Below are 26,270 nucleotides of genomic sequence, written 5' to 3'. Positions count from 1 at the left end.
CATAAAACCATGTTCTGGCAAGGGAGAGGAGACAGATTGTGTGTTCTTAGTATATAGGAATGCCGATCGATCTTCTTTCCCAGGCAGTCCCATCCCCCCTACAGTTAGAACACACTGAGGGAACACAGTTAACGCCTTGATCGCCCCCTAGTGTTAACCCCTTCCCTGCCAGTTACATTTATACAGTAATCAGTGGCTATTATTATCTCTGATCGCTGTATAAATGTCAGTGTTCCCAAAAATGTGTAAAAAGTGTCCGATGTGTCCACCGCAATGACGCAGTCCTGATAAAAATCGCAGATCGCTGTCATTACTAGTAAAAGAAAATAAATGAAAAAAAAATGCCATAAATCTATCCCCTATTTTGTAGACGCTATAACTTTTGCGCAAAACAATCAATATACACTTATTGCGATTTTTTTTTTTGAGGAAGAAATTGGTTCTTTTATTTTTTATTATAGCAAAAAGTAAAAAATATTGTGTTTTTTTTTCAAAATTGTCGCTCTTTTTTTGTTTATAGCGCAAAAAATAAAAACTGCAGAGGTGATCAAATACCACCAAAAGAAAGCTCTATTTGGGGGGAAAAAAAAGAACGTAAATTTTGTTTGGGAACAGCATCGCACGATCGCGCAATTGTCAGTTAAAGCAACGCAGTGCCGTATAGCAAAAAATGGCACAGTCAGGAAGAGGGTAAATCCTTCCAGGGCTGAAGTGGTTAAGGGGGTGTGGCAGGGTGTGTGTCCTATGCCTACACACTTTTGCTAATAGGTGTCCCTCGTTCTCAACTCAAAAAGTTTGGAGGTATGTATATCCCATGGTACTTTCCTGCCTGCAAGCCATGATTCCTGTACCACATCTGCCCTCCAAAACACCTGCTTCTAGTTCAGAAGGCAGTTTCTGTGATTTCTGTGACACAGTAATGCCTACTAATAGGGCATAGTGTGGGGATCTTCACAAAGTAAACAAACTTTAAGGTCATTCAGATAGGCTAGAAATAATTGAAATACAATGTGAAAATGAATATATGATTTTACATTTTGACCATAGATACACTTTAAAAACAAATTTTGTGGAAAACCTCCTGTGATTGCTCCTCCTAAGGTATACATACTCACCAAATACTATTTACCTTCACTGATATTGAAAGACTTGTAATCTTCTCGCCAGAGCATTCCCCCACAGGACACTCTGTCATCCAGATTTTTACATAAGACTCTTCATTTCATGGTTTTCAAATTTATAGAAATAGACAGGTAAATTTTTAAAACAAAAAACATAACGAATCCTGGAGAGAAACGCAAATTAAACTACTTCACCGTGCCTATATACCCTTCCTATCGGAAAAACCTAATCCTCAGTCCGCTTCTTGTCCTTTTTGCTACCAGATAAGACTCTAACTCACCCCCCCATATACAAACCCTGCAAGATAGTTCTATCCAGTTTTTTTCTGCTGTCCGTAGCATATGTTTTTATACTTTTCTTTTTACCCCCCCCCCTCCCAGTTAAAGGAGAAAGGAGACCAGGGTACAATGAATCGTCCTATGCCCTAACCACTCATCAGCATTAAGGACCCTGTATACACAAGAGTACTTCTTGGCACTCTGATAGAAAAATGCATCTTTTTCTTGAAAGCTGTGCTTAGTGAAAATGTTTATTCCAGGTGACAGGGACACTGCCTTGTCACTTCTACCATGACTTTGTACTGTTACTTCTTTTAATAAATTCTTTTGAAAAAAAAAAAAAACATTAAAAACACTCACAAATTCAAGTGCTTAAAGCAGAACGTAATTTCTCGCCAGAGCATTCCCCCACAGGACACTCTGTCATCAAGATTTTTACATAAGACTCCTCATTTCATGGTTTTCAAATTCATAGAAATAGACAGGTACATTTATTAAAACAAAAAACATAACGAATCTTGGAGAGAAACGCAAATTAAACTACTTTACCATGCCTATATACCCTTCCTATCGGAAAAACCTAATCCTCAGTCCGCTTCTTGCCCTCTTTGCTACCAGATAAGACCTTCTCTAACTTACCACCTGTGGTCATACAAGATCATCTTTACCTTCTGGGACCAAGTTATATCTTTCATATATGGCAGCCCTCAAATTTTCTACTCGCCTACTTGCATTTTGCGAGTGGAAAATGAGGGCTGGCGAGTGTGGGCTGCCTGGGGGCGGGGGGGCGAGCACCGCCAGCAGGCGGGGTTGAATGGGAGCTCTTCACCCAGCAATCACCCAGAGGAAGAGAGAAGAGAGAGCCGGTCGGATCATCAGACCACCGAGTAACATCGCTGTAGCAGCTTTCATTTCAATTGAGTGTTTCCGCAGCTCACTGGCACAAACAGCTCTGCCTCCTGGCCCGGGAACTTTGATAGACAGATCACTCGTCCAATTCCGGGATATGTGACGTGTATCAAAGTCCTTGGACCAGGAGACGGGGCTGTATGTGACGGCAAGTGACGAGAACACACAACAATTGAAATGAAAGCTGTTACAGTGATGTTCCTCGGCGCTCTGATGATCCAGCCAGCAATCGTCTTCCTCTCCTCTCTTCCCCTGCACAGGTAGGCTGCATTGATGGACACAGGCTGCATTGATGGGCACAGGCTGCATTGTTGGGCACAGGCTGCATTGTTGGGCACAGGCTGCATTGTTGGGCACAGGCTGCATTGTTAGGCGCAGGCTCCATTGTTGGGCACAGGCTGCATTGATGGACACAGGCTGCATTGTTGGACACAGGCTGCATTGTTGGGCACAAGCTGCATTGTTGGGCACAAGCTGCATTGATGGACACAGGCAGGCTACATTGATGTACACAGGCAGGCTTCATTGATGAACACAGGTAGGCTGCATTGATGGACACAGGTAGGCTGCACTGATGGGCATAGGTAGGCTGCATTGTTGGACACAGGTAGGCTACATTGATGGACACAGGTAGACTACATTGATGGACACAGATAGGCTGCATTGATGGACACAGGTAGGCTGCATTGATGGACACAGGTAGGCTGCATTGATGGGCATAGGTAGGCTGCATTGTTGGGCACAGGTGAAGCAGCATTGATGGACACAGGTAGGCTGCATTGTTGGGCACAGCTGAAGCGGCATTAATGGACACAGGTAGGCTGCATAGTTGGGCACAGGTGAGGCTGCACTGATGGATGGGCACTGATAAAGTTGTTGTTAATATTTATTTTTATAACTTAATTCTGCATAAAACATTTAAGTGTCATTTCATGTGATAATTTATGAGGGTGTGTTTAGAGGCGGAATTAGGGGTGGGGCAGGGTAGGGGTTGGGTGGGGCAACTGGTGGTGAGTAACCCTTGAGGCCTGGCTAGTAGCTTAGGACTTGAAATTTTGAGCCCTGATATATGGGATCAGCTTGCTTCAACTTCCAAAAGATCCCCTCCTTTAATCTTTGGCCATTGGGACAAACAAATTTTTACATGGTCCCCATCAAACACTAATTTCCAACACAAGGATTGGATCCTAATCTGCCTCTTAGTGGCCAGCAGATCTATTCTAAGAAACTGGACATCCTCCTCTTGCATTAAATTTCACAAATTAAACAGGAACTGCTGCAGTTACTTTATGAGGAAAAATGAACACTGATTTCAACCATGCGGCTTCCAGTAAATGCTTCTACCTAAGATGGCAGACCTTCATGAACACAACATTATCTCAAGAGGAACTTAAGACCTTCGAAGGTTTATTCTTCCACTGCAAGGGGCTTCAAATACTCTTCGACAAGGAAGATCCCCCTTGAGAAATTCCCCTCCCTAATAAGTCTCCAGGGGGCTAGACATGAAAATATAAAATCTGCTCTTCTATTGTGCTAGCAAGCTAGGTAGTAATATTGATTCTCCTTGCAAATCATATTTAGAGACTAGGTATTTCAGTGCCTTATTACAGTGCCCTATTCAAATGTAGCAGGTTTGCACTCCCCTTAACCCCTCCCCCCCCCCCCATATACAAACCCTGCAAGATAGATCTATCCAGTTTTTTTCCACTGTCCGTAGCATGTGTTCTTATACTTTTCTTTCTACCCCCCCCCCCCCCCCCCCCAGTTAAAGGAGACCAGGGTACAACGAATCGTCCTATGCCCTAACCACTCATCAGCATTAAGGACCCTGTATACCCAAGAGTACTTCTTGGCACTCTGATAGAAAAATGCATCTTTTTCTTGAAAGCTGTGCTTAGTGAAAATGTTTATTCCAGGTGACAGGGACACTGCCTTGTCACTTCTACCATGACTTTGTACTGTTACTTCTTTTAATAAATTCTTTTGAAAAAAAAGACATTAAAAGCACTTACAAATTCAAGTACTTAAAGCAGAACTTAACTGTATCTGAGCACTACAAACTGAAAACGTTGTTTAATACATTTTTAATATTTAACACAAACTCACCCGTCCATCTATGTCACCAAGTTTTTTTTTTTGCAGAGAAATCACTTTGAACCCTCCAGCCCCCCCCCCCTTTCATTTCTAGCTATGGGGCCATCGTGTAGCATTTACTTCCTGGTTTCCAACGGCCCTTAGCTCAGGCATGCAGGTAGGTGGGTGTGCTTAGCTGAGAAAGCCCCTCCTTCCCTCCTCCAGTTAAATAAAACAAAATGCCCATGGAGACTCCTGAGATGTATGCCATCATTTTGGCTTAGGCCAGAAACCAGAAAGCAACTGAAAAATTGTAAAAAAAAAGTTTAAAACAAGTAAATATAATAAACTTTTCTAATTATTTATTAATGCTAGCATAATGATTACTAATACCTACTGTTGACTGAGAGAGTAAAGTTTTGCTTTAACAGCACTACATGTTGTGGTTGTATCAGTCCCACTCACCCCTCTTCTTTGGTACCAGAGAGTCACTTCCCAGTTACGTAATAACGCCACCGTATTTCTCCCGCTCAATACTTTTAATTAGAATTAGCATCCTTTATCCACTTCCAAGGAACCTCATTCTAACAAAACATGCTAAGTTGTAGTTGTATGTTCATATACACATATACTGTATCATTTCATTCTCTTAGATCTTGTTTATACATGCTTTGCTCTTTGAAGAGTGATCTACAGTGGATCGCTTTTCACAAAATGGTGCAGGCATGACTGACAGGCATTCAGGAGGCAATACTTTGGTCTCCTGAATGCCTGTTTTTTTTTTTCTTGACATCCAAATGGGTGAGTTAAATTGGAAGACTATGCTGCAAATTTGAGCCTAGCATTTGGTTGCAGTTGCAGTATGGCCCCCTTCACATAAATGAATTGCTTTTGACTCCGGTGACAGAGGGGATTATTTTTGTTACATGGGGATGCAAAGAATTGCGGCTGTGGCATGCGCACAAACCTGTGCAGCTTAGGTAGGCAGTAAACACGCAGTTCAACTGCCTATTTTTACCGCAGATTATGACTAAGCAAATTTCAATTTGAGAAACGCGTTAATCTCTGCCAGGTCTGCATTGATGTCATGATGTCTACGATGTTGTCTGATGATTTTTATCTTCAATAAAGTCTTCACTTTTGCTTCAAACCTGTGAGTGCGGTCAAACCTTTTCCTGTCCTGTGGCTCCTATTTTTACCACAACTACAAGTGTAAACTAAGCCTGGATGGAAATACCACACCATAATCATAGCGTATGGCTCTTGGTTGCATTGCCGCTCCATTTACATAAATATGTTGCAATCAGTGGCGGCACTGCCCAAAATGAACACAACAGGGGGAATATTTCTGCTGCTCCACGATGCAAAGTATTGTTGCTGTGGCATGTGTGTACTCCTCTTGGGCTGCCTTTGCAACTTAAGGGGTTGATAAAAATGTGGCTCAACTACCTTTTTTTACAGCACCAACCATAAGTGTAAACTAAGCATGAATGGGAATTCTACAACACAACCACAAGCCTAGCATTTGGCTTGCAGTTGTGGCATGGCCACATTCACTTAAATATGTCACATTTGGTGGTGGTACTGCCCACTGAACATGACCAGGGGATCACTTTTGCCATACAGTGGCTTGTGTACACATTCGCCCATCTACCTAAGCAGCTTAGAGGGAGCAGTTGGGGTGTGGTAAAAACAGGGCTTAACTGCCCAAAGCCTTAAAGCAGAACTTAGCTGTATCTGAAACCACAAACTAAAAGGTCTATTTAATTCATTTTTAATATTCAAAGAAACTTACCATTTTCCAGGTGATCTCTGTTTATTAACTTGCTACAGATCTCTAATGTACGTAACTTGTTAATTGCCCATTAGCGAATGAGACTGTTTCTGAAATAGTATTTACTGGCCTTTAACTTTTTGAAATTTTGATGTCTTTACTGTTTTTATTCTGTGTATTTTTCTCTCCCTCTACTGAGATACTGATGCTATGCTGCACCATTCTCCATCGGCCAGCAGGGTAAGAGCAAAAGCTAAGCAAGCCCAAAGACGTTTATGCAGAGCACTGAAAATCCTAGGAGTTATGCCCTGTACACACGGTCGGATTTTCCGATGGAAAATGTCAGATCGGAGCGTGTTGTCGGAAATTCCGACCGTGTGTGGGCTCCATCGGACATTTTCCATCAGATTTTCCGACACACAAAGTTTGAGAGCAGGCTATAAAATTTTCCGACAACAAAATCCGATCGCGTCAATTCCGACCGTGTGTGGCCTGTTCCGACGCACAAAGTGCCACGCATGCTCAGAAGAAATTCCGAGACGGAACAGCTCGGTCTGGTAAAATTAGCGTTCGCAATGGATACAACACTTTCGTCACGGTGCAATGTTAAAAATGGTTTAATACAGCGCACTCTCTTCTTCTTTATAATGTGAGAAGAATGAAGTAGTTTTGCTGCTCATATTCACACTGACTTCTCTCAAACTTCTTTCTTTATTATTTATCGGGATTCCCTTAATATATTTTGATTTGTCACATCTGACAAAAATATTTTTGTGTTGTTTTTTTTTTTTTTTTTTTTTTAAAGGCAGAATTTTTTTTTTTTAGGTTTGTATTTTTTCCAAGGCTGATCTTTGTTTTATTTTTAGTTTTACTCCAGAATATTTTTGTGTGTGTTTTGTGTGTCAAGTTACCACAACACCATTGATATCTTATATTATTTAATCTTAAGGAGATTGTTTGGTGTTGGTGTCTCTTGTTAATTTCACATTGTACTTTAGAAATGTACCTGAATCCTCACAAACAAACTGTCCTTTTTGAAGAAAAACACACATAGGAGAGTATAATTGAAACCAAAAATCCTTTATTAAGGGCTCAGAACCAAACAAAGAGGGAGGCAACGCTGGAGAAACAGCAGAAATTAGCGAAGCCTTGGACCCCCAGGGCAGACATCAATTATTTAACATCAAAATTGGTGGCCTGAGGAGTCCATATGTAAGGGAGTGCAGTCTGGTCCAGAAGTCCCAGAGATCCGGAAAGCAGCAGATGACATCTGTGTCCCCAGGCTGTGGTACTACAGGAGGCTGCATCTTTTGCCAGACCAGACTGGATCCAGGGTCATCACTTTCTGGTCTTCTTTCCACGCTTCCTTCCTGGCTGTGGCTCAGGTGTTGGAGATGTGGCAGGAGGAGGAGTAGGACCTGAAGGAGGAGGAGGACTAGTAGGACCTGGAGGAGGAGGAGGAGGAGGAGGAGGAGGAGAAGAAGTAGAAGGACCTGGAGGAGTAGGAGGAGGACCATGTGTGAGGTCACAAATGTGGGTAGCAGATGTTATTTGGCCCTCAACCCCTTATTGAGAGCTTCCAAAATTAATGACTCACACACGAGTTGTTGGCCCTCCTCCATCCACTGCATTTTGCAGGCAATTATGCCAGCAAAGTCCTCTTCCACAGTATGGGGGGCTGTCAGGGCCTCTGTAGCCTTCCAAAAGAGGCCTATGGCAGCCTCCTCCAGGGTACTCCTCTTCCTGCCACTTTCTCTTTGTGGGTGTAAGAGAGGGACCTGGATATCAGGCAGCCTGCACGGCCTGGCCACCTCCTGGCTGAGACTTCCCTGTGTATGAAAAAGGGACATGGTTTTAGTTTCTGCATCATCAATCCCAATCATAAATTAGTACTCCAAACTAACATCTAGTTAACATCATTGATTGGACAACCTGAAATATTTAGAGGAATGCTATACCTGGCTGAAGCTGGGCTCCTCCACATGTTGCTGGCTGGAAGTCCCAGGTTGGGCGTCAGAAGCCTCAGCTGGGGGGAAGGAATACTGGAGAGTGCTGGCCTGGGTTCAGTCTGACCTGCCAGAAAATGCAGCCTGCCATAGTACCACATCCTGGGGACATAGATGTCATCTGCTGCTCCGGATCTCTGGGAATCCTGGACCTTCTTGTGCTCCCTTAGATAAGTGCTCCTCGGGCCACCAATTAGGATCTTCAAATAGGTCATGTCTGCCGTGGGGATCACCTGCTTCACAATTTCCAGCAATTGATCCAGGGCTGCCTTCCTCTTTGTTTGGTTCTTATAATGTGGGTGGTTTATCTCCCACAGACAAGGCAGCTCCCTGAACATGTCAATGAAGATTACCATAAAGTCGGTATCTTTCAAGATATCCATTTTCACTGCAAGACACAACACAAGACAAACCCTAATGTCAGGCAAAACTCTCCTAATCTAGTTACAATATAGGCCTCAATCTATAAGCAGTATAGGCCTAAGTTTGGCTCTTACCTTCGTTATCACGATAGGCGCCTCTGATACTCCTTCCTCCGCTCACAGATCGTACGTACTACGCACACGTGTTACGCTTTATACACACTGCTCATGCGTGTAACTCCACCCGCCCCTGACGTTCTTTCTAGTCTATTTCCCGCCCCTTTTCGTTCGGCGCAGTGGGTGAAGAGCACATGGCAGAGTCAGAGCAGGTGCGTGCTAATTATAGCAACGAGAAGGAGGAGGAGGAAAGCCTGGATCCGGAAACGTCCCGATCCAGAAGGAGACTATTTAAGGCCTCAAATAAGTCCTTTGGTGAGATGTTGGAGATGGTCGACATCCTGAAGAAGGCCGACTATGATGGAAAGTATGGACTTTACCCCAACCCCAATATCAGAAAGGCCAAGATCATGGAGAAAGTGGTCAAAAGTCTGCACCGGAATTTCGGGGTACGTCGATCGAAAGATCAGCTCAGGAAGCGGTGGTCGGACCTGAAATTAAGAGAGCCCGAGCAGTACCGAAAGATCCGGAGAGTGCTGCAAAAAAGTAAGTACTTGTGCTGTGTTCCTATTTTTTTTGTCTTTATTATGTTCGTGCTGCTCCATGTGCTTTTCTTAAGTGTTGTACAGTTTATAAAATGGCAACTTTCATGTTCATGGGCACATTATTCGTTCGTATCAAACATTTTTCTTTCGGCCTATAAAACACCATTGTTTAGGCCATATGCATTTGCCCACATTTTTTAGGGCCTACTTGTATGAAAAATATTTGGTTGTGTAGATGGGTTTGTTACTAGAATGAAATGCAAACTAGATTCTGTGTAAGGAGAGGACACTCAGCAGCTGTTTTCACATCTGGACGCTGGAGCACTAGTGTAGGACACCAGAACACCCTTTTTATTAGGGGGCCCCACACAGGTGCTCCAGTGTATACTATAGGGGGGTCTCCATCTGTGAAGCTTGTACAAAACAGGTAAAGTCTTGAAGCTTGACAACGGACAATAACAGTTCTACATCTTGGAACTCTGCAAAAATAGACAATTGTACACCACTTCCAAGCAATGTTTCATATTTATAGTTCTGCCATAAAATATATGTGTGCTAAGTATACCATTTTTGTTTTACATAGGGTAGAAAAGACTCGGAGGACACCCCTCATCCGAGGAGACCACAGACCCCCCACCTCAGGAAGAAGGGGAAATACCCCCAACCCAAGAAGAGCAGGAGGAGGAAGACGTGGTGGAAATTGGCACCACAACAGGTGAGTGTCTGCGACCACAGACTCAGGTAAGAGATGGATGCCGGCATATATATAATACCTGTTTTTTTGTGTTTCTCTCTTTTTAGGTGATCGTGATTTTGTGGATCCTGATCCTTTCACCTCGGAAAGTGCCCAGATCCTGGCTAGGGAGATCATGGGGTGTAATTTAGCTTTGGAAAACATCAAGAAAAACATCAATGATGTTATTCAAAAAAATTTTAACATCATTGATGTTTTGGGGAGAGTTTAAAACCCCTCCAAATCCCTTTTTTTTTTGTGTGCTACAATGTTAAAAATGATCAAACCAGAGAGAAGGAAATACAGGGATTATGACGGTGCCAGGAAAAACACAATGTATTCAAAAATTTTGTTTAAAAAAGGTAATTTTTATTAATACATAGAAATTGTAGAAAATATACAAAAAAATCACAAAAACATGGTGTGCATAGACACTAAAAACATATCTGTAACGAGCTTCATGTCGCTTGGCCTCAGAGATGTAACGGCCAAAGCAGTAGGTAGGTATTTTAAGTGCCCGACATGTTTCGCCAGTATTGGCTTCCTCAGGGATAGATTATTAATACCTAAAGCTCTACAGTAATTCTATAAAGAGAAATATGACAATCAGTATATATATTAGAACAGATGATACATTAAATGCACAAAGAATATCAAAGATCTAAACATATACATGTTTGCGAACTGTCAGTATAGACCAACCCCCACCACCAACCAAAGGGCGCCAAGAAGACTTCCTCAAACATATAACATCAGATGCCCAAGACACCCAACCAGACATTCTAAAGATGGAAATAAAATACCTGCAAATCGCCAGGAGGGTGTCGCACACCTCCAGGGCTAAGCCTCCAGCACAGATCACACTAGGTAGCTGCAGGGAGCAATAAGAAGGGCCTGGCCAGATGTATGTCTAAAAAGTATAATTATTTGTGGATGAATTAATTGGCAAAATTTCTAAAGGGATCAAATATCCTCCATTAGTTAATGAAGATATATAGGACTAACATAGTCTCTAATTATTTTACTTACAAAGAAATACTCTTTAAAATTAATAGCAGGACACCGATAGATCCCTGGCGTTGAAGAGAACTTTTTTCTTTCAAGTGCAACAGAAAGCGTGTCTCTATAGATTAAATGAAGAAAGGATTTTGTAACATTGTGAAAATTATCTAGGGATTAGTATGAATTGCACATTAGCTAGTCAGTGAATAGATTAAAACCAACAGTGAACAAAGTAAGTTTGACACTCACCACTATATATATATAGAATGAAATGCTGGGCTGAGAGAGAGCCTACAGCCAGTTGCAGCGCCAAATAAGATATGCTAAGGGACAGAAAGTAATGTCAGCAAGGAATAAATATGTTCCTGCCCTAAATGTAGATGGTATATAGAGATGCCTACCGGATCGGATGGTGATAGGTAAGTCGGTGTCCTGGAGCAACCCTGGCATGTCTGATGGCCTGGGGTGCCGGCGTTCTTATGCCCCCCACACACGTGCGGCGTCTGACGTCACCGCACGTGTGAGCGGACGAAAAGGAGCCACAGCGCATGCGCCACCCGCAGATCCCTCCAGGCCTACAAGGTCCAGAGGGCATTGCGGTGGTGTCTATGGTGATGTGTAAACACATCACAGACAAGCCGCGGTGACCAAACGCCGCAACAGGCAGCGTGATACCTGGAAGATGGTATCAATTTCCAATGTGCCATGGCTAGGCGGGCAGAGGATAATCCAATGCCCTTGGGTGTCCATACAGCTAATTGTGTCTTATGACAGGGGGCTAAAGGCACCGGATCGGGTACGCATTCACCATAGCGAGATACAGGGGCCCGAAGGCAATAGAAAAACCAGAAGGGGAGAGGGAATGGAGAAGGGAAGGAAGCAGAGGATAGGGGAAGGGAAGGAAGGGGAATCGGAGGGGGAAGGGGAGGGGGGGGGGAAGAATAGGGCATCTGGAGGTGCGAAAATGCAACCCGGGCAGCAGAAGGGAGGAGGCAGAAGTCGGTGAGAACAGGCCAAGGATATATGTAAGCCCCAAAAGAGCGCCTGCACACAAGGCATGAAAAAAATGGGACAGAAGTTAGAAGGAAACAATGGAGGGGGGCTGAATCCCTGGGATGTGCCCACACAGGTCGCCCTGACAGTTCGCAAAGACCCAGGGATGTGTTCCGTGGGGATTGGAATCATGGTACTGTGCTATGTGTCGATTAATAGAGGTAGAGGTCTTTCCTTTAAATAAAGGTTTGATATGGTCACGAATCCTGACACAAAATTGGCGTTTAGTTTTACCCACATAATAACTACCACATGAACATGTGGCGAGATATACTACACCAATAGTTTGACACGTGATCTTATGTTTGATTTTGTGCGATTGGCCATTGAGAAGCGGTTTCTCATGTATATCGTAGATGAACTCACATATATCACAATGGCCACATGGAAATGTGCCAAACACAGTTGAGAGGCAATCCAATTTAGGTGTATGATGACTCGCCGTAACCTTATCCCGTAGGGACGGGGAACGACGGTAGGTAATTTGGGGCTGCTGACGTGCTGACGTGCTGCATCCACCGTCTGCAGGACGGGCGTTCGCTTCTAGCCGGCCGGCTTTATGTGCTTTTGTTTATCCATCTGAGTGTAAGTGCGATTTTATTAATTTTAATAAAAGGTGAAAGCAGGATTACGCTATGTTGCTCTTCTTCTCTCTTTGGTACACCTCCCTCGAGGTTTATCCCTAGCCAGGGGGTCACATCTCTACATTACAGTGAATACTGGATAATTGGGGAACAGCGTGCTTAATCCAAGCGAAGGTGGTGTGTTTTCCTTTGGTGTTTCCATCTTGAAAGGCCCCGACCGGGTTAAGGTCGCAAGCTCCCCTAAGCTTGCCGTTTGGTAAGCGCGCATTCCTATCAATACCACAGTGGTGCGGTGAAGGACACATTGATTTATTTTTATTCCCACCTATCTACGTTTCTCACTATATTTACTATCTGAAATTGATTCTGGATAGGATTTTTTTACCTTTTGGTACTATGGACTTTAATATGAACTTTGGAGTTAATCCTAATTTTGGGTCCAATATTCATTTTATCTGATTTGGTTATATCATACATACCTTTTTTGTCACAGCGCTGCTTCCTATTATTTATAATTTGGGGCTGGGACTGAATATATTTTTTAATGGTGTTATCTGCTGTTAGGAGAGGCCAAAATTTGTATAAGATATCCCTTATCTCCTTATGATGTTGGGAATATTGGGTTATAACTCGGACCGGTTGAATACCATCTTTCTTTTTGGTGGAGAATATCAGTTTTCTGCGGTCTAGTTTTTTAACTTTGTTAAAGGCTTGCTTTAACAGATTATGGCTATACCCTCTTCTTTTCAGTCTTTCATAAAGTTCATGTGAGGCCCTAAAGAAATCTCCTTCATCAGTGCAGTTTCGTTTAATGCGCAAATATTGGCTGTAAGGAATGCTGTTAAGCAATGGTTTGGGATGAGCACTATTAGCGTGTAAAATAGTGTTCCCTGACGTTTCTTTACGGTACATAGACGAAGAGAGATTTCCTTCAGGGTCCAGTCGTATTTCCAGATCAAGGAAGGTTATCCTTGTCTGGCTGCACTCCATTGTGAACTTAAGATTATAAAGATTAACTGCCAGAGTATCCATAAATCTTGAGAGATGTTCTCGAGTGCCCGACCAAAAGAAAATGATATCGTCTATATACCTGTGCCACGAAATCACGTGGCACAGGAAATCGACTAAATCGCAATTAGAGAATAGGTCCTTTTCCCACCCCCCCAGGTAAAAATTGGCGTAGGATGGCGCACATTTAGTGCCCATGGCCACGCCTTGCACCTGGAGGAAGTGGGAGGTACCAAATACAAAATGATTACGTGTTAAGATGAAATTCAGGAGATCAACAACAAATTGATTATATGCCTCAGAATTGGGGCCTCTATCCTGTAGTGATTTAGAGATAACTTCAATGCCAGTACCATGAGGTATAGTGTTATACAGACTTTCCACGTCCAAAGCCACCATCCAAGTGTTCTTTGGAAGCTTTAGGTTGTCAAAGATACGGAGGAGATGTACTGTGTCCTGTACATACGAGGGAAGAGCCTGGACATGTGGACTCAAGTATTTGTCCACCAGGGCACTCGCATTTTCTGTCAAACTTGAACATCCTGATATAATCGGACGCCCAGGAGGATTTTTTAAGGACTTATGAAGTTTGGGCAAGGCATAGAACGTGGGTATTCTTGCATCTTTGACATTTAAGAATTTCCAGGTATTAATGTCTATGATTCCTTTCTGATAGGCAGAGAAAATAAGTTCATAATATTCGCGAGCGTAATTCTCGATAAGTGTACGTGAGATAGGTCTATACCAATCGGGGTTGTCAAGGATGTCGCGGCACATAATTTCATACACCGCGACATCCATGACAACCACGTTGCCACCCTTGTCGGCAGGTTTTATAACCAAACCTGGGTGGTTTTGAAGAGATTTCAGGGCCTGTTTCTGGGCACCAGACAGATTAGAGGGACATGAGATGGAGAAATCAGTATCTTTAATGGTCTTGCTTATTTGTTCAACAAATGCCCAAATATTGGGATTCATGGAAAGATTAGGAAAATTTGTAGATTTGGGTTTGAAAGATAAGGGAGGGGGAAAGGATACTCCAGAGGCGACAATGCCGTGGTCATCAAATTGCCACTCGCATTCATCCTCTGTACCACCCTCTTCAAGGAGCGTTAACAGGTCCTCGATGGCCTGAATTTCGGCCGCCGTGGGGACACTGTTATCTGGAACTGAAGCTACCGTTGGGGCAACTGTAGTTTTATCAAAGATAACCTTGTACATCAATTTTCTTGCAAACAATTGTTTGTCCTTGACAAAACGAAATTTGTCAAATTCTGCTGAAGGACAGAAGGTAAGGTCATCTTTGATAAAACTACAGTTGCCCCAACGGTAGCTTAAATGTCAAAGATGCAAGAATACCCACGTTCTATGCCTTGCCCAAACTTCATAAGTCCTTAAAAAATCCTCCTGGGCGTCCGATTATATCAGGATGTTCAAGTTTGACAGAAAATGCGAGTGCCCTGGTGGACAAATACTTGAGTCCACATGTCCAGGCTCTTCCCTCGTATGTACAGGACACAGTACATCTCCTCCGTATCTTTGACAACCTAAAGCTTCCAAAGAACACTTGGATGGTGGCTTTGGACGTGGAAAGTCTGTATAACACTATACCTCATGGTACTGGCATTGAAGTTATCTCTAAATCACTACAGGATAGAGGCCCCAATTCTGAGGCATATAATCAATTTGTTGTTGATCTCCTGAATTTCATCTTAACACGTAATCATTTTGTATTTAGTACCTCCCACTTCCTCCAGGTGCAAGGCGTGGCCATGGGCACTAAATGTGCGCCATCCTACGCCAATTTGTACCTGGGGGGGTGGGAAAAGGACCTATTCTCTAATTGCGATTTAGTCGATTTCCTGTGCCACGTGATTTCGTGGCACAGGTATATAGACGATATCATTTTCTTTTGGTCGGGCACTCGAGAACATCTCTCAAGATTTATGGATACTCTGGCAGTTAATCTTTATAATCTTAAGTTCACAATGGAGTGCAGCCAGACAAGGATAACCTTCCTTGATCTGGAAATACGACTGGACCCTGAAGGAAATCTCTCTTCGTCTATGTACCGTAAAGAAACGTCAGGGAACACTATTTTACACGCTAATAGTGCTCATCCCAAACCATTGCTTAACAGCATTCCTTACAGCCAATATTTGCGCATTAAACGAAACTGCACTGATGAAGGAGATTTCTTTAGGGCCTCACATGAACTTTATGAAAGGCTGAAAAGAAGAGGGTATAGCCATAATCTGTTAAAGCAAGCCTTTAACAAAGTTAAAAAACTAGACCGCAGAAAACTGATATTCTCCACCAAAAAGAAAGATGGCATTCAACCGGTCCGAGTTATAACCCAATATTCCCAACATCATAAGGAGATAAGGGATATCTTATACAAATTTTGGCCTCTCCTAACAGCAGATAACACCATTAAAAAATATATTCAGTCCCAGCCCCAAATTACCTACCGTCGTTCCCCGTCCCTACGGGATAAGGTTACGGCGAGTCATCATACACCTAAATTGGATTGCCTCTGTGTTTGGCACATTTCCATGTGGCCATTGTGATATATGTGAGTTCATCTACGATATACGTGAGAAACCGCTTCCCAATGGCCAAACGCACAAAACCAAACATAAGATCACGTGTCAAACTATTGGTGTAGTATATCTCGCCACATGTTCATGTGGTAGTTATTATGTGGGTAAAACTAAACGCCAATTTTGTGTCAGGATTCGTGACCATATCAAACCTTTATTTAAAGGAAAGACCTCTACCTCTATTAATCGACACATAGCACAGTACCATGATTCCAATCCCCACGTAGTGGGATTTACTGCATTGGAACACATCCCTGCACATGTGAGGGGTGGAGACATTGATCAGAAACTTTTACAATTGGAAACTAAGTGGATACACATTCTGGATGCTACCACATACCCCGGGCTCAATGAGAATATTAGTTTCAAACCTTTTCTATAGGGAGACCCCCATTGAGGGCCGACTACAATATTTTTCTTTATGGATTTTGTAAATAATCCTTTATCTCATTACATATTCTCTATTATATACTTTATTTAATTTTCTTTATCCTCCCTTTGGCCTTTCCCACGTGTGAGATAGTCATGTCGGATTAGGACATAGCCCCCCCCTTCTCCTCTTTGTCTCTATTCAAAAAAAATTCTTATCATTGGGTACATGACCGTACATGATAAATGTATATTTAGCATATGCTTTCTCTATTATTATGACATGTATATTATTGTAAACATATGTTCTAATTATAATCCCTTGATTTGCTGTTTATGGACATTCTATGTTATTTTTCAACAGGGTCTTTGCGAACTGTCAGGGCGACCTGTGTGGGCACATCCCAGGGATTCAGTCCCCCTCCATTGTTTCCTTCTAACTTCTGTCCCATTTTTTTCATGCCTTGTGTGCAGGCGCTCTTTTGGGGCTTACATATATCCTTGGCCTGTTCTCACCGACTTCTGCCTCCTCCCTTCTGCTGCCCAGGTGGCATTTTCGCACCTCCAGATGCCCTATTCTTTCCTCCCCCCCCTCCCCCTCCCCTTCCCCCTCCGATTCCCCTTCCTTCCCTTCCCCTATCCTCTGCTTCCTTCCCTTCTCCATTCCCTCTCCCCTTCTGGTTTTTCTATTGCCTTCGGGCCCCTGTATCCGCTATGGTGAATGCGTACCCGATCCGGTGCCTTTAGCCTCCTGTCATAAGACACAATTAGCTGTAGGGACACCCAAGGGCATTGGATTATCCTCTGCCCGCCTAGCCATGGCACATTGGAAATTGATACCATCTTCCAGGTATCACGCTGCCTGTTGCGGCGTTTGGTCACCGCGGCTTGTCTTGTGATGTGTTTACACATCACCATAGACACCACCGCAATGCCCTCTGGACCTTGTAGGCCTGGAGGGATCTGCGGGTGGCGCATGCGCTGTGGCTCCTTTTCGTCCGCTCACACGTGCGGTGACGTTAGACGCCGCACGTGTGTGGGGGGCATAAGAACGCCGGCACCCCAGGCCATCAGACACGCCAGGGTTGCTCCAGGACACCGACGTACCTATCACCATCCGATCCGGTAGGCATCTCTATATACCATCTACATTTAGGGCAGGAACATATTTATTCCTTGCTGACATTACTTTCTGTCCCTTAGCATATCTTATTTGGCGCTGCAACTGGCTGTAGGCTCTCTCTCAGCCCAGCATTTCATTCTATATATATATATAGTGGTGAGTGTCAAACTTACTTTGTTCACTGTTGGTTTTAATCTATTCACTGACTAGCTAATGTGCAATTCATACTATTCCCTAGATAATTTTCACAATGTTACAAAATCCTTTCTTCATTTAATCTATAGAGACACGCTTTCTGTTGCGCTTGAAAGAAAAAAGTTCTCTTCAACGCCAGGGATCTATCGGTGTCCTGCTATTAATTTTAAAGAGTATTTCTTTGTAAGTAAAATAATTAGAGACTATGTTAGTCCTATATATCTTCATTAACTAATGGAGGATATTTGATCCCTTTAGAAATTTTGCCAATTAATTCATCCACAAATAATTATACTTTTTAGACATACATCTGGCCAGGCCCTTCTTATTGCTCCCTGCAGCTACCTAGTGTGATCTGTGCTGGAGGCTTAGCCCTGGAGGTGTGCGACACCCTCCTGGTGATTTGCAGGTATTTTATTTCCATCTTTAGAATGTCTGGTTGGGTGTCTTGGGCATCTGATGTTATATGTGTGAGGAAGTCTTCTTGGCGCCCTTTGGTTGGTGGTGGGGGTTGGTCTATACTGACAGTTCGCAAACATGTATATGTTTAGATCTTTGATATTCTTTGTGCATTTAATGTATCATCTGTTCTAATATATATACTGATTGTCATATTTCTCTTTATAGAATTACTGTAGAGCTTTAGGTATTAATAATCTATCCCTGAGGAAGCCAATACTGGCGAAACATGTCGGGCACTTAAAATACCTACCTACTGCTTTGGCCGTTACATCTCTGAGGCCAAGCGACATGAAGCTCATTACAGATATGTTTTTAGTGTCTATGCACACCATGTTTTTGTGATTTTTTTTGTATATTTTCTACAATTTCTATGTATTAATAAAAATTACCTTTTTTAAACAAAATTTTTGAATACATTGTGTTTTCCCTGGCACCGTCATAATCCCTGTATTCCCTTCTCTCTGGTTTGATCATCAAATTTTTGGGATGAGGTGCTGTATCACATTGAGGACTGCCCAGCCACCTATTAAACAATGTTAAAAATGTTTAAGCGATTTTTAGAAAAGCCAAATTTTGAGGATGCACACAGTGTGTCAACATGTGCTATCCGCCATCATGGGAGATCAATGGATGCGTTTTGGGGGTGCAACCCCTTCCTCAATAATAAAGTAGCTGAGAGGAAGGGGTTGCTCCCCCAAAACACGTCCCTTGATCCCCTGTGATGGCAGCTAGCACATGTTGACATTCGTAAATTGGTGTGCATCTTCAAAATTTGGCTTTTCCTGGGGTGACTTCACCCCATCTGAATGCAATATCAAACACAGTTCCTAAATACTCATGTCTGATATTGCCTTCAAGTTTTACCAAATGTGAACTTTGTAAGTTCAAGATTTGTGGCTTTCTTGTTGGTTTGAAACATGCCTGTTTTATCTTAAATGGACATTTCTATTTTTGATAATGCCACCCCAAAAAATGTTATACAACAAACATGTTGGTTTGTTTTAAAAACCTTTTCTAAATGCACATGTGATTGTGCAGGTATTAAAAAGATTGTTAATCAAGAATTTGTGGAATATTGTCTCAAAGCTACAACACTTTTGTGGTGATGTAATTGCTGCTTTCTGTGACAATGGGTGTTATTTCCTAAGGGCAAATCCACTTTGCACTACAAGTGCAGTTTCAGTGCATTTTCAAGTGCACTTGTAGTGCAAAGTGTATTTGCCTTTAGTAAATAACACCGTGCTTTGTATAAGGTTACACAATCACGCCATTTTCAGGACTCGCCACATTTCGGTCAGGGTCAGCTAAAACAAACACAAGCAGTAAATGTCACCAAAGATTTGCTTAATTTTTTTTATTTGATCAAGGTTTCACAAATTGTCTGGCATATTGATGGCCCCCCTACCCGCAAAGAACTCAAGGTATCTTAGCCGGACATCACGGGCACTCAGGGAGGGCAAGCCAGGACGGCCACTTTCAAGCACCGTCAGGGTTGTTTCATTTATAATTCCGGCCTCAGGCCCAACTGAGCCAGCATAGTTGGCCGAATGTTGCCGTACAAAGTTATGTAGAACACAGCACGCCAGGATTATATGATTCAGTTTATACTCAGCCATATGGATGGGTGTAAGAAATAGGCGGAACCGGCTGGCCATGATTCTAAATGTGTTCTCCACCACTCTTCTGGCTCTGACCAGCCGGTAATTAAAAACCCTCTGTTCCAGGGTGAGGGTCCTCATCGGGAATGGCCGCATAAGATGGTCCCCCAGCGCAAATGCTTCATCAGCAACGAAGACGAATGGGAGTCCTTCCACATTCTCTTCTGGAGGTGGCAAGTCCAAGCTGCCATTCTGGAGACACCTGTAAAACTCTGTCTGGGCGATGACTCCACCATCGGACATCTGGCCATTCTTTCCCACGTCCACATACAGGAACTCGTAATTAGCCGACACCACTGCCAACATCACAATACTATTGAACCCCTTGTAATTATAATAGTACGACCCCGAGTTGGGTGGTGGGACGATGTGGACATGTTTCCCATCAATTTCCCCTCCGCAGTTAGGAAAGTCCCACCGCTGGGCAAAGTGGGAGGCCACAGTCTGCCATTCCTGTGGCGTGGAAGGAAACTGTTGAGGAAAACAAAAATAAATTAGTATTTTTGCACAAACATGGAAAGCAGATTAGACACAAACATTATTGGCTAACATCCAGATAACATTTATTAAGGGGAATTTTACAACAACAAAGTATAAGGTACACCTATCATATTCCCCCTCCCCACCTCTCATGGGCCATTTCTAACATTATGGGGGGGGGGGTCTTGGACAGGTAACCCTCTCCACTTCATTGAGAGATGAATGCCTAAATAATGGGTATTACTTGGAACAGCCCCTCCTTAGTTACACTATTGGCAGCCCACTGGTCAGGTAAGAAGTGTCATAATACAAAGATATAAATACACACTGTACACATTTGAGCACATTTGGACATTCTGCTATTACCTATCAAGATAATAATAGAATACAAAAACTTTAAACAGTACCATTTGAAAGTATACAGGCAGGCCCTTGCACTACATGCTTTGGGAAATTCATCCATAAATCTGGCCACAAAAGAGCTGGGTATAGTGTGTATGGGTTTGGCAAAGTCAGCAGATAGATGATTGAGGATAGATAGAGAATTGGGATCAGCTGACTTAGCAGTTGGGGGGAGGGAGGGTAAAAAATTATTTGGGGACACCACAAAAAAAAGCCTCTGGCATTCTGCCTGAATTTAAATCACATTTCTAAACATTTTAGGGGTTGTTTGGGGTAAAGCACTAATATGGAGCTGATAAAATACATTGTTAAGTGACTACATGATGTGAATATAGGGCAGGAGACCATGCTGGGGAGGTAAGTGAAGGCAAATATGTATGAAGGACAAAAAAACCCTCTGTTCCAGGGTGAGGGTCCTCATCGGGAATGGCCGCATAAGATGGTCCCCCAGCGCAAATGCTTCATCAGCAACGAAGACGAATGGGAGTCCTTCCACATTCTCTTCTGGAGGTGGCAAGTCCAAGCTGCCATTCTGGAGACACCTGTAAAACTCTGTCTGGGCGATGACTCCACCATCGGACATCTGGCCATTCTTTCCCACGTCCACATACAGGAACTCGTAATTAGCCGACACCACTGCCAACATCACAATACTATTGAACCCCTTGTAATTATAATAGTACGACCCCGAGTTGGGTGGTGGGACGATGTGGACATGTTTCCCATCAATTTCCCCTCCGCAGTTAGGAAAGTCCCACCGCTGGGCAAAGTGGGAGGCCACAGTCTGCCATTCCTGTGGCGTGGAAGGAAACTGTTGAGGAAAACAAAAATAAATTAGTATTTTTGCACAAACATGGAAAGCAGATTAGACACAAACATTATTGGCTAACATCCAGATAACATTTATTAAGGGGAATTTTACAACAACAAAGTATAAGGTACACCTATCATATTCCCCCTCCCCACCTCTCATGGGCCATTTCTAACATTATGGGGGGGGGTCTTGGACAGGTAACCCTCTCCACTTCATTGAGAGATGAATGCCTAAATAATGGGTATTACTTGGAACAGCCCCTCCTTAGTTACACTATTGGCAGCCCACTGGTCAGGTAAGAAGTGTCATAATACAAAGATATAAATACACACTGTACACATTTGAGCACATTTGGACATTCTGCTATTACCTATCAAGATAATAATAGAATACAAAAACTTTAAACAGTACCATTTGAAAGTATACAGGCAGGCCCTTGCACTACATGCTTTGGGAAATTCATCCATAAATCTGGCCACAAAAGAGCTGGGTATAGTGTGTATGGGTTTGGCAAAGTCAGCAGATAGATGATTGAGGATAGATAGAGAATTGGGATCAGCTGACTTAGCAGTTGGGGGGAGGGAGGGTAAAAAATTATTTGGGGACACCACAAAAAAAAGCCTCTGGCATTCTGCCTGAATTTAAATCACATTTCTAAACATTTTAGGGGTTGTTTGGGGTAAAGCACTAATATGGAGCTGATAAAATACATTGTTAAGTGACTACATGATGTGAATATAGGGCAGGAGACCATGCTGGGGAGGTAAGTGAAGGCAAATATGTATGAAGGACAAAAAAACAAAACATAAAATTCCAGCATGCATGAGGACAAAGGGGACATTCATAGCATATTACAATCATGGTAATTAGGGAATGAGGAAATAAATACAATACATTAGCAAACATTATATACAATAAAATGTGATTAAAGGATAAAAATCTTACCTTCATATACTCCTTCTGCAGGACCTGGATGGTGGCAGAACAGGTCTCTGGGATAATGATCCCCAGAGCCTGGGGGGAGATGCCTGTCGAGAACTTCAAGTCCTGCAGGCTTCTCCCGGTCGCCAAGTACCGCATGGTAGCGACGAGCCTCTGCTCCGGAGTGATGGCTTGCCTCATGCAGGTATCCTGCCTGCTGATATAGGGGGTCAGCGAAGCCAACAAACGGTGAAATACGGGGTCCGTCATCCGGAGAAAGTTCCTGAAATCATCAGGATTATTCTCACGGATCTCACGGAGCAAAGGCATATGAGAGAACTGGTCACGCTGAAGCAACCAATTCTTGGTCCATGAACTCCTCCCCACCCTGTTCATGGACTGGACTTGTGTCAAGGTCAGGACCCCAACACCAAGCCCCCGCACAGCACGAACTCTAGGAGGAGTACGTATATGCAACATGGCTATAAAATGGTCGGCTGCTCAGAACGAAGTAACAGAACACACTGAAGAACAGCAAGGCCTGTGAAGAGCGACCTGAAAAACAGTAACGAACGAACAAGAACACAATGACTAATCAAAGTCACGCGGAGCTTGCTTGCATGCACTGAAGAGCAGATACAAACCCACAAGCACAAACTGAACTGCAGAAAACGATCTGAAAGCCACGAGTCTGAAAAAGCACAAATCGTCTCTCACCAAACTTTTACTAACACGAGATTAGCAAAAGGAGCCCAAAGGGTGCCGCGCTTGGTTCTGAAATGGCCTTTTCTAGTTTCGTCGTACGTGGTTTACGTCACTGCGTTCCTGGCGATCGGAAATTCCGACAACTTTGTGCGACCGTGTGTACGCAAAACAAGTTTGAGCCAACATCTGTCGGAAAAAATCCTAGGATTTTGTTGTCAGAATGTCCGATCAATGTCCGACCGTGTGTACGGGGCATTAAAGATTGAGACGGCAGCCATATGGGGCAAATATACTCCTTACACTAGGAGGAGTAGAGAGATGATTTTTTGTTAATGTGCCTGGGAAAGTTCTTCCTCTAAAAAGTATTACATTCAGTGATTTCCTGTGATACTTTATGTTTTGTACACTCAACCTGGTTTGTTAGAGAAGCTGAGGTTCTTGAAAAAGTCAACCTAAAGAACAGAGGATCCATCCTAATTAGCAGTTCCTACAGGAACCCCAACTACATGTGGGGGCTCATCCAGGATCAGTATGTTCTGGGTGTCAGTCATCTAGATGATGAGCCAGAAGAAGTCATTATGGATACGACTAAAGCTGCCAAGTGGTGCTAAGAGCAAAATGGATGACTGCAACTGTGTGGGGTGATTGATGTGCCAGAAAACAAATGGACTGGGGAGCAGATCCCCCAAACAGTAAAAACACTAACCCCAGAGCAGAGAGTGTTTATGCTAGGCTTGAAAGTGGATCCAGTTTCTGCTTGTACCTATGTGCTATTAGAGTGGAGAAGGTACATTCCTGCCTGGGAGACTGTGGCCATCTAACAGAGGAAGCCGAAGAGCGTTTAATCCAGCTACAAGTGTCAGACACCAATCCTGAAAGCCCAAGTCAGACTGTGGCAGAGACCGAAACAAACCCCTCACTCCTGCATCTACTTCAGGACTGCCTCTGGCTTCCTTCTTCACTGATGTAGGAAAGCTAGTGGAGAACTTTATCAAGAATGGGTTTGTGCTCTTCTCAGAGAAGATGTGATGGGTGCGGCAGTGGTTGGAGCAGATAAGCAGCAGGGAGGAGGAGTAGAGAAACGGAGGAGGTGGGGGAGCTGGCGGCAGCCAATGAGCATGCAGTCTCCGGCCGAGACTAGTGGTGATGTCAATGTGCACAAACCGAACAAGCGGAGTCAAGGCCTGTGCACTGTGGATGTTTACAAGCCTGATATTTTACTCTAATTGTAAGTGCAATAACTTTTTATCTCTTGTTAAATATATTTATTGAGTTTTCACAGAAGAAATAAAATGATACAATACATGGATACATATCAATCATCAGAAGATCTTTGCAGTATGATAAAAAAGATAAATAAATAAGTTAATAAAATAAAGTAATTTTAGAGATATCTTACAACCATATTTACTATACACTAGTTGGGATTCTAGATTGTAAGATTAGAGAAATAAATCAAGTTATTAGACTAAGTGTCCATAGGAATATTTTAGGAAATAATAAAAGAAAAGGAGAGGGAGGAGAGATAAAGATGGAAAGAAGGAAAGAAGAGAAAAAAAAAAGAGAGTTTCCCGGGATGATGATCCAGCTCTCATTAGGTATACAAATATAATATATATTTCAGTAATAATATGATATATATCTTAGTGTGGTAACAACAGAGATTGGACAAAATCTGTAGGGAGGTAGTTTTTAACCCATGGTTGCCAAATTTTACGAAATGTATTTATTTTATTTTCTTCAATAGCTGTCATCTTGGCGTATAAAAGTGCTCTGTTCATTCTGTGTTTAGCTTCAGCAAGAATTAGATTTTGGGACTTCCACGCCTTGGCAATCGTTTGTTTAGCTGCAGTACTAAGTTGGATAAACAATTGGAATTGAGTATGGGTGAGTATTGTGGGTTTAAGGTTTAGGAGTGCCGTTGCAGGATCTGGAGGAATCGTGATTTCCAGGGCTTTAGAAGCCATAAGAAATATATTCTTCCAGAATTCTTCAACTACGGGGCATTGCCACCATATGTGAAAATGTGTTACTGCTGTGTCACATCCTCTAAAGCAATTAGGTGAATATGTGGGGACAAATTTAGCTATTCTAGCTGGTACAAGGTACCAGCATGCTAGAACCTTGTAATTAGTTTCTACAGCAAAACAATTTGGAGAGGAAGTTTTGGTGGCTGACCATATATTCGACCAATCTTGTTTATTAAACACTCGATTCATATCTTGTGCCCATTTAGTTGTGTATGAGGGTAGAAACTCACTAGATATCATATTAAGTTGGAAATATAATATTGAGATAAGTCCTCTAATGTGTGGATCACTTATACAAATCCGCTCAAATTGAGTCATTTGATTAAGAGTTGAGCCTGTACTAAGAAGTGGTTCATAAAAATTTTTAATTTGTAAATATCGAAATATTTCAGTTTTAGGTAACCCAAAGGTTTCACATAGTACAGGAAATGTATAAATAGCTTTAGTCGAGGAAAGATTGTATAAACGAGTCAGGTTCGTAGAGGTCCATGCAGAAAATGATTTTGGGAATTTCCAGGCAGGATAAAAGGCTGGATTATTAAGAAATGAAAGCAAGGGATTATGTGTTGATTGAAGATTATGTGCAAATTTACATTTATCCCATACTGCTAGGGTTTGTTTTGTGATAGGATTAGAAATATGTATTCTATCAGCAGGACAGAGCCAAAACATATTTGCCACTGAGATAGGGTCACTTTCCACTGATTCAATAGCTACCCATAGGGGAGCTTCTACAGAAGTATGATACTTGGGTATAAGTGCTGGCTGTGCAGCGTAGAAATAGGAGGAAAAGTTGGGCAATCCCAAACCACCACTCAATTTATTAAGGTAAAGCGTAGATTTAGGTATACGAGGTTTGGTGGTACCCCAAATGAAGGACATAACTCTACGTTGAGTAAGTCTAAGAAAGTAAGATGGTAAAGAAATAGGGAGTACCCTAAA

The 26,270-nt window shown here is 42.7% G+C and overlaps 1 protein-coding gene across 1 annotated transcript in view; it reads right to left on the bottom strand.

The window, feature by feature from the left end:
- Positions 1-26,270, bottom strand: part of LOC141116540 (uncharacterized) — a 132,690-nt gene that overhangs the window by 17,422 nt on the left and 88,998 nt on the right. Inside the window, exons 3-4 of the mRNA XM_073608939.1 lie at positions 18,708-18,841; positions 13,818-14,843 (exon numbers count right to left, since the gene is read on the bottom strand). Of these exons, the coding sequence (XP_073465040.1) occupies positions 13,818-14,843; positions 18,708-18,841 (1,160 nt within the window). The remainder of the gene's footprint in view (positions 1-13,817; positions 14,844-18,707; positions 18,842-26,270) is intronic.

Source organism: Aquarana catesbeiana, linkage group LG13, assembly GCF_042186555.1.
Source record: "Aquarana catesbeiana isolate 2022-GZ linkage group LG13, ASM4218655v1, whole genome shotgun sequence".
Lineage (NCBI taxonomy): Eukaryota > Metazoa > Chordata > Amphibia > Anura > Ranidae > Aquarana > Aquarana catesbeiana.
The sequence above is the reverse complement of the archived record's forward strand: the minus strand, read 5'-3'. Positions and strand labels throughout refer to the sequence as shown.